Source organism: Herpailurus yagouaroundi, unplaced genomic scaffold (assembly GCF_014898765.1).
Source record: "Herpailurus yagouaroundi ecotype Mexico unplaced genomic scaffold, PumYag 77, whole genome shotgun sequence".
NCBI classification, from domain to species: domain Eukaryota; kingdom Metazoa; phylum Chordata; class Mammalia; order Carnivora; family Felidae; genus Herpailurus; species Herpailurus yagouaroundi.
This window is the reverse complement of record NW_024412388.1, coordinates 31,782,568-31,792,175: the sequence shown is the minus strand read 5'-3', so window position 1 is coordinate 31,792,175 and position 9,608 is coordinate 31,782,568. Positions and strand designations below refer to the sequence as shown.

Sequence of the window (9,608 nt, the reverse complement as noted above, 5' to 3'; positions counted from 1 at the left end):
GGGGCTGTCGGGGGGGAGGGAGGGGGGAGGACCGTGGTGGGAGGCGTGGAGGGAAGGGTCGGGAGGGTCGTGGAATCTCTGTCAGCAGCGAGGGTCTGGGTCAGGGGTGGCATCAGGGCGTCAACCCTGAGGCTTGGGGTCAGGGGTCAGGCGCGGGCAGGGCAGGCCTTATTACCGATGACACAGAAGGGTTTTCTGGCAAAGCGGAAGCGGCCCTGCCATCCTCGGTAGCGGCAGCAGCATCCCGCGGACCAAACGCGGATGATGTACTCCAGGCCAAACACCACGATCATCACGAATTCCTGTGGGACCAGGGGCCTGAGTTCTCGTCTCCACCCTCCAGGAGCGAGGGCCCTGGTCACACAGCACCGGCCCAGCCCGGAGTCCTTGGGTTAGGGGTACCAGGATTTCCTCAGACCACCTCTCCTGGACGTTCTTACACCTGTCTGGACCCGAGGAGAATTCCAGAAGGCACGTGGCGCCTTCCACAGACTGAAAGCCCCAGTCTGTCTTCCATTTCCTGTCCACCAGCTGTCTGGCTTTTTCTGAGCTTCACTCTGCCCTCCCCCTCCCAGCTATCCCAGACTCAGTAACCCTGACTGGGTGACCTAAGGGGTGGCTATCTGTTAGCTGTCCACTTCCAAGGTGCTTCTGTTTAGAGAGAGAGAGAGAGAAAATAAATAAATAAATAAATAAATAAATCACACCAGAGGTTGAGTTAGCAGTTTTGGTCCTGAGAAGGAGTAGGGCTTTTTCAACCTCTTCTCTGAGCCCAACATCAGCCCTGGCTTAGCGGCAGGAGGTCCCTCAACACTTGCTCTAAAGCAGAAGATGAAGTCCAGAGAGGGGCAGCCATCAACTCCGGGAACACAGCATAGCAAGCCACTCTCTGAGCCACAGTAGGAGAAGCCTCTCTGTCCCTCTACCCTGAACCCCAAGGTGCTACCTTACACAACCTCGCTCAGACCCGGACTCTGGCACTCACCAAGATGAGGAGACACTCGTTGGCAAGTTCCTGGTGCTCCTGAATTGTGGACAGCACGGACAGCACCAGGCAGCTGAAGACCAGCAAAAATCTGCAATAGCAGCATGGAGAGGGTTAGAATGCTGCACGGACAGGACAGCCGAGGAGCCCCTGGCAGGGGGCTGCGGGGTCGCAGGAGGATTTGGGAAGAATTATCCGGAAGGCAGAATCAGAATCAGGGTTCCCTGGAGTTGTGGTTCTGTGCTGGACAAAAAAAGGGAGAAGCCCCAAGGTCTGGGCTACTGAGCTCACAGACACGTTACAGGCCTCTCAGTTCCCTTCAATGCGGGCTGCAGCCTAGGGAGGTGGTCATTCCTCTGGGGGGCGGCAGGTCTGTCTGGGCTAGTGGTGGAAACACACCAGCTCAAACTCCCACAGTCAGGAAGCGCCTCCAGGCTCAGCCATTCACAAGTGGTGCCCCCTGTCTTAAGACTGTCTTAAGAGAAGTATCTCAGAGGTCAGCTGGGGGCCAGGCACGGTCAGCGGCTGAGGGAGGGGTCTCTGCTCCCTCTGAACTCCAAGGTTGGCAGGAGCATCGCTCCATTTGCAGAATGGGGACAATTGCCTCTGCCTTCGTGGGCTCTTAGGGAATTAATAATGAGACAACTATGAAAGGAAAGGGGACTAGGGAGGACAGGGAAGGAGGGAAGGATTCAGAGTGGGGTAGGGAGGGGAATCAGGCCTCATGGAGCCATGCCATGGAGGCCTGGAACTCCCCTGAGGGCTGTGGGAAGCCCAGAGAGAGACGTTTAGAAAAGGGAAGAACTTTATATGCCAGCTCAGCCAACACTTCCCACAACCCCAACCACACACACATGAGGAAACTGAGGCCCAGACAGGGAAAGGGATTCACCCAAGGTCACTCACTATGTCCAGGACAGAGTTGAGATTAGAGCCAGGGTCCCCCACTTCCCAGTGGACGGGAAGAGGGGGAAAGGGCATGAGGAGGGAGGCTGGAGGCCTCAGTACGTGAATACGTGCAGAGGCAGCACAAGGAATCTGGACTCCCAGAAGCGCTGCTCTTTGGGAGGGGGATGTGCCGGACACACATGTGCTCTGGAAGAGACTCCGGGGGAACGGGCTTCTCTGGAAACACATCCCTTATGAACTGACCCACAGCGTTCCCCAAATGTTCCCAGCGTCTCCCCGCCTGGGACGGCTGGCAGGGCATCCTGCCTGAAACACCCCAGCGTCGGAGCCTGCTGAGTCTCTGCTCACCCTCGGCTCTGGGAAGCCTCAGGGATGCCCTCCGCCTCACTGTTCCCTCTTCAGATCACCCCTTCCCCGTGCTTGCCTGCGTGTATGTGGCCCACGTCACTTTCCATATGGCTTCATTTGTGTTTCATGGTGCCAGGGGCATGGGCTCAGGGTCAGAGAGACCTGGGTTCAAATCCTGGTCCGGCTTATACAGTCCCCTACCCTTCCCTGAGCCAGTCTCCACATCTGTACGGTGGAAGCTGATGGGGAGGTAGACCCATGAAGGGCATGGCTCTACCTCCCTGGACAGGGGTTCCCAGGCTGCTTGGAGGGCAGGCTTAGGGCTGCATCCCAGCACATGCCCTTGGGTAGAGGAGGCAGGTGGCAGATGTCAGCAAAGGGTTTTGAATGAATGAGTGAGAAGGAGGCTTCCTTGGCCAGTTCCAGGCGAGAGCTGAGTCAGCAAAGACAGAAGGCACAGGGAGAGGAGCGGGGAGAGTACCCACTCCTCATGTTCAATAATTAACCACAGAAAACCACATCCCCCAGGGAGGGGGGAAGGCCGCTGACCCAGGGCTCGGGGGCAGAGGGCCTGCCCCCCCAACGCCCTGCTGAGGTCATCTCATTCAACCCCCTCCCCTGGGAAGGGCTGCAGCCAAATCTTGATGGGCCTTCACCCCAGCCCTGGACAGAAATCCTTCCGTCCCAGTGCTCAGTTGATGTCAGATCCGCGGGTGAGTGGGCCACGCTAGGGGCTTCCTGCTGAGGCTTTCAGGAATTTATTTTTCCCAACACTGTTCTTTCTATGTCTATAAAATGGACACATCACAATAGGCTAAATGAAAGAAGCAGATCATAAAACCTGATCCCAGTTTTTACTTTTTTTTAATGTTTATTTATTTATGTTGAGAGAGAGAGTATGAGCAGGGAAGGGGCAGAGAGAGAAGGAGAGAGAGAATCCCAAGCAGGCGCCGTGCTGTCAGCACAGAGCTGGATGCGGGGCTTGAGCTCATGAACTGTGAGATCATGACCTGAGCCAAAATCAAGAGTCAGACGTCCAACTGACAGAGCCACCCAGGTGCCCCCCAAATACCTATATTTTGAAAATGGGGGGGGGGAGTTTTTAAAAGAGGGTGGCTCCTGGGTGGCTCAGTCATTTAAGCTTCCGACTTCAGCTCAGGCCATCATCTCACGCTGCGGTTTGTGGGTTCGAGCCCTGCGTCTGGCTCTGTGCTGACAGTTCGGAGCCTGGAGCTGTTTCGGATTCTTTGTCTCCCTCTCTCTCTGCCCCTCCCCTGCTCACACTCTGTCTCTGTCTCTCTCTCTCTCAAAAATAAATAATAAACATTAAAAAAATATTTTTTAAATCGGGGGGGGGAATCCCTGCTTGGGTTCTCTCTCTCTGCCCCCCCCATGCACACGCACTCTTTCTCTCTCAAAATAAATAAATAAACATTAAAAAATAAAATATAGATATTTTTAATATTCATACCAAGAGTCAGAAGGGCTTATCTCTGGGTGGCAAGATTAAGAGTGATTTGGCTTTTGTTTTGCATTTTTGCTCCTCTGCATTTCCTCGTATTTTGTTAGAATAAACAGGGGTGATAACAAACTAATGGGAATTTTAAAATGCATTTCCTTAAAAGTACAGAGAAAGAGCCACCTTCAATCCTGCCCCCACCTCTTTACCATAATCGCTTCTGCCGTTTGGCAGGTGACAGGGCGTGGCAGCCTCTCCCCAGGAGTCCAGCTCACATGTCCAGCTGTCTACTCAGCATCTCTTCTCAGATGTCTGGTGGCCTCTCAAACCAAACATGTTCAAAACCAAACTCCATTTGCCCTCAAATCTTGTTTCCCTCCAGTCTCCCCATCCCAGTAAATGGCACCACCTGCCGCCCAGGGGCTCGGGCCAAGTATCTAAGAGTTGCCTTTGATTTTCCCTTTCCCTCACCCTCCACATCCTGCCCTTTAGCAATTTCTATTGGCTCTACCTTCAGAATAAATCCCTGCACAGTCCACAGCTCACCATCCTGACCAAGCCGCCACCACCTCGTCTCTGATTGGCCTCCCTGCCTCCACTCTGGCCCAGCCGTGACCCACTCTCTCCAAAAAAGCTGGCGTGATCTTCCTACAATGCAAAGTTGGACGCCATCACTCTCCTCCAACTCTCCCCTGACTTCCAAATTCCCATCACATTTGAGAGCGAACGTTAAACTCCCCAGCATGTGCAGCAAGGCCCCGTGAGCTCTGGCCCCCACCCCACCTCTCAGACTTCATCTCCTCCCCTCCCCTGCCTCCATCACGTTGTTCCGATGACCCCGACCTCCATGCCATTCCTGGAACACCAAACCCATTGCCACCTCCAGGCTTGGCACTTGCTTTGTTGCTTCCTCTGCCTATTTATTGCTCCTTTACTCATACAGGTCTCTGTTCAAACATCACTTCCTCCGAGAGGCCTTCCCTAACCACCCCCTCTCCAGAATAATAGCCCCATCCCCACTCTCTCTCTCCTTGCTCTGCTTTATTTTTTTCATAGACTGAGTAAATGAATAGCAGAAATTCACATGAAACAAACATTAAAGCACCATGTCACCAAAAGCCCCCAATTTGTACCCACTGAGAAGGCTCCCAAAGCTCTAAGCACATCCATCCCTGACCTGTTGGACTCCCCCAGCGCCCTTCCTGAGAAGGGAAGAGAAGGCAGGTCTCTGACCTTGACCAGCTCCATGTGGTAAACTGTTTAAAAAGCCCCTGAACTTCACTTCCCCTGCCTTCATACACTGGTTGAGAGTTTCTCCGCCCCAGACGCTCAATACAGTGGAACAGATACATTAAATCTGATAAAGAACATCTTGTGTCCCAGGCACCTGAATAATTATCCCCATCTTCCAGATGATGAAACGGGGCTCAGGAAGGAGGGATAGACTTGTTCCAAATCAGTGAATCAGTGTGATCCCTCAGGCTACCTCGGTCCTCCTGAGGGGTCCTCACACAGACACCCACTCTTGGGACAGCAGAAGGGAGATCAGTGTCTGGAGCTTAGGCAGAGAGGAGACAGAGAGAAGGAGCTATAAGCCAGGGTCTGGTTGTGAATTCCAGAACCACCATGTGGCTTCATTCATGCAACAAATAAGGACTAAGGATTGCCTCTGGCCCCCTGTGGGGCTCCAATTTCTCTCTCTCTAGAATTATAGGTAGTATGCAGGAGCTGGCTGGCTTGGGCCATCTATAATTGCCCCAACAGAGAGGTCAGACTGCCGCTTTCTGGAACATTTTTGCCCATCATGTCTGGCTGCAGTGTGGGGCCCGTGTCCTCCCTTGCCCGGCCCAGGAGGCAGTGCTGGGACAGGTGGGTGCTGCCTGGCTGATTCTCCCTGGCTGGGCTTATCCTGAGACTCATCACAACCCTTCCACACCTCCACCCCCATGCTGTGACTATCCCGCTCATTCAGGAAGGCAGTGAGGAGATTAGGGACTGAATAGGTAGCTGGTTTGCTTAGATCTGTGGTTCTCGAACTACAGCTGGTGTCAGAATCACCCAGAGGACTTGTTAAGGTACTGACTTCTGGGCTTCACTCCTAGAATGTAAGTATGAGGCGGGACCGACCGGAGAATTTGCATGTCTACAAAGTTCCCTGGTGATGCTAATGCTGTTCCTCCGGGAACCATACTTTGAGAATCACTGGCTCAGCTGATAGGCGTGCCTGCGGCTGACTCAATTATTAGCCAACTCACGGCTTTTTAAACAACTGCAAATATTGCCTTCCCCGCCTCACTCTCCCCCCACCACCTTCTTGAAATCACTGCCCAGAAACAGCCACGGGGCAGAGGTAGCAAGGAAAGCCCTACTGGGGAGGTGGGTCTCATGCCAACATCAGCTTTGCCCCCAATTCACCGTGTGACCCCCAAACACTGGGCCAAGCCCCCTCCATGCTTTTTTTTTTCAACGTTTATTTATTTTTGGGACAGAGAGAGACAGAGCATGAACGGGGGAGGGGCAGAGAGAGAGGGAGACACAGAATCGGAAACAGGCTCCAGGCTCCGAGCCATCAGCCCAGAGCCTGACGCGGGGCTCGAACTCACGGACCGCGAGATCGTGACCTGGCTGAAGTCGGACGCTTAACCGACTGCGCCACCCAGGCGCCCCCTCCATGCTTATTTTTAGTTACTTCTCACAACAACCCTGTGGGAGCAGTGTCAAAGTTACCCAAGGCTTATCGGTGAGAAAGCACAGGCTCGGAAGGATACTCTATGATGGCTGCCCAACTCTGTGAGTATACTAAAAAACACCGAATTATAAGGGGGGATTTTATGGTATGTGAATTATAGCTCAATAAAGCAGTTATTTAAAAGGAGAAAAAAGAAAGGCATACTAGATTGTCCAAAAGGCATAAGGCCAGGACCTAAACCCAAGTCCACCTGGACCCCCAAGCCATACTACCTCTCTGGGCCTCAGTTTCCCCATCTGTAACATGAAGTGGGGGGTGTCAGCCTTAAGACTCTCCAGCAGAGGGGTAGAAGGGAGAGGGTCAGCCATGGGCTCAGTTCCAGATCCTCTGGGGATGTCCCCGGAGAGACAGATGCTTGGAGGCTGAAGAGGTAGGGATAGGAGTTGGGGGTTTGGTTTCTAACCCGCAGAGAAGGGGTTATCTCCTAACCTCTGAGCCACGTTCACTTAAGAAATGTTCTTTGCCGTCCATACTCAGCCAGGTTGATTGCAAAGCCAGAAATGAATAACCCAGACCTCCCCCTGCTCCAAGAAATTAACAACTATTGCAAAGCAGTGATAGGATGGACAAGGGGATAACAGTTTGCCAAGGGGGTTGGCGGGGGGAGTCCTAAGACAGCTTCCATAGAGCCAATGTGGAGGGATCGGTGAAGACACGGAGAGGGTGATGGCCAGTGCCTCCAGCAGGGCAATCAGGATATGTGCAGGCACCCGAGACGTGGGGACCTACAGACAGCCCCCGGTGGCCAGCAGTTCTGGATGACACGGGGCTGAAGTGAAGGGGCAGTGGAGAAACCAGAGGTCCAGATCCAGTGGGTGCCGCGAGGGGCACCCTAAGGCATTACGAATGTTATCCTCAAGGCAAGGGGGAGCCATTGGAGAGTTTCGAGGGAGGAATGACGTGGTATGCTATGTGCTCCAGGACTACCACTCAGGGGTAGTGTGGAGCATGGACCGGAGGCAGGGAGACCGATGGGGAAAAGCAGGTAGAAAGTTCCACAATAATTCAGATGAGAGATGAAGGGGACAGCACCAAAGGGGATGGATGGAGGTTTCAGGGAGGAGGATTTGGTGATTATTTGGAAATGGGGACAAAGGAGGGACAATGACTCTCATACTTCTGGTGCGGGCACCTGGTGGGTGAAGGTGCCGTGAGTGAGCAGACACGAGAGACCCCGCTGGAGGGGCAGCTGGGGGCAATGAGCTCCATTTGGGACACGTGGAGACTGACAGGGCTGCGGCGCACCGGGCAAACGGTCACGGGCATGAAGACAGACCGAAGCCGCAAGTGCCGACGTGGGGCACATCGGGGGTAGAGGCCACGGGAGTGGCCGAGAGAGTTCGGAGAGCACGCGGCACATTGGGAGAACGACCCAATGGGACCCCAGAGGTGCAGAGGGAGGAGGCACACTCCACCCAGACTCAGAAGGAGCTGCCGGCAGAGACGGGAGGGAAACCAGGAGAAAGAAGCAGCAAGGATGCGGAGCAAGAGGGTTTGAGGGAGGGAGCGAAAGCCAGCGTCAAATGCTGCCAAGAGGTCAGGCAAGATAAAGCCTGAAAAACGTCCACTGGATTTGGTGACAAGCCGGTCCCTGGGCACCTTGGCAAGGGCAGCGGAGACCAAGGGGAGGCCTGGCACAGGCCCAGGTGGGATGAGAAAGGGAGAGGGGCAGCGACAAAGAGGAAACAGAGGGCGTACGGATGGCTAAAGAAGCCTGACGGCACAGAGTAGAGGCAGACAGGAGCCGGAGAAGGACGCAGAGCACTGGGACTGGGCTTTGTTTTTTATTTTAAGATTCAAGAGCCAGAGTGGAAGGAGCCGAGAGAGACGGAGAAGATGAAGATGGGGGAGAGAGGGGGAGTGATCGATAGAATGAAGTCCCCAGGACAGCAGGGAGGCCCGGATCCCGGCCAGGCAGGGCTGGGGCTGAGCAGAAGGGACCCCCCCACCCCCCACCCCCCGGCCCCGCCCCCAGCCAGCTTGGGACAGGCGGCAAGGAGGAGGGGCTAGGTGGAACCTGAGGTTGGGGGCCCAGGGAGCCAGAGAGCTCCCTGGGGGCTTTGACTTCACTTCCTCTGTGACAGAGGAGTCAGGCCTCCTTCCTGGGGGAGGTGGGGAGCATTTGAACAGCTGGTGTGGAGGGAACTGACCAGGCCCCGGAGAGGGGTCCCCGTGGGAACATAGGACCATTATTCCCTGCTGTACGAATGGGAGAAAAGAGCCGGAACATCACAGGTGCTCCACACGTGCGTTTTGGGTTTGGTTTGTTTTGGGAGTTTTTGTTGTTGTTGTTGTTGTTGTTGTTGTTTAATTTTTACCCCTTGAAGTGATCTCTATGCCCAATGAGGGACTCAAACTCGTGTCCCCAAGAGCACAAGTCACATGCCCAACGGTTGAGCCTACCAGGTGCCCCCTCTGGTTTTGTTTTCAGGGCTTGGTGCTCCTTGAGGGAGGAAGCAGCCAAGTGGGATGAGGGGATGCCCCAGCCTCCAGTCAGGCTAGAGTAAATGCAGAACCAGGCCGTGCCCCTTCCTTCGTCCTGGGCCTTCTTCCTTCTCTCCAGTGTCCCTCCTCCCAGACCCAACAACCAGGGTCTGTTGCCTGCTTGGCCACCAGCTGGCTCCCTCATTTCTACATCTGACCTTGGGAGTATGTGACCCCTTCCTCACCTCCCAGACCAGGACCCCAAAGGCGAGCTTCTGTCTTCCCCCTGGGGACAGCTAGGGCCAGTCTGTCCCCATTCAGCCAAGGTTCCTGGAGGACAGAGGCCATAACCCCACCACCTTCCAGCCGGAAAGGGCTTCTTAAACCCCAAACCAGAGTTGATAGTGAAGGAAGGACCTCAGCCCGACCTGACAGTCTCCCCCTGACACGGGGGTGCAGTGTGGTCTGGAGGGCCCTGGGCTCCTCTGGGGAGAGCAGGCTCTCACTTTCTCTGGCAGGGGGATAGAGGGGAGGGGCAGTCAGCCAGGCCTCAGAGCGAGGCTCTTTCCAAGAATCCTCAGGGGCTGGGACGAGAAGTTTCCCCTGATCCAGCGATTCTAAATATGGCAAAGGGAGCAAAAGCACGTGACCCAGGGCCCCACACCAGGGCTGCGGCTGCGGCCGCTGCTTCTCTGGGCCGGAGGCCTATGCTGGGGGCTCAGGCTTAGGGATGA

The 9,608-nt window shown here is 54.9% G+C and overlaps 1 protein-coding gene across 1 annotated transcript in view; it reads right to left on the bottom strand.

Annotated features, from left to right (window-relative positions):
- KCNQ4 (potassium voltage-gated channel subfamily Q member 4) overlaps positions 1 to 9,608 on the bottom strand; it is a gene marked incomplete at its 5' end in the record, with an annotated part of 53,949 nt that overhangs the window by 22,786 nt on the left and 21,555 nt on the right. Inside the window, 2 exons of the mRNA XM_040455844.1 lie at positions 176 to 302; positions 986 to 1,076. Coding sequence (XP_040311778.1) covers positions 176 to 302; positions 986 to 1,076 — 218 coding nt within the window. The remainder of the gene's footprint in view (positions 1 to 175; positions 303 to 985; positions 1,077 to 9,608) is intronic.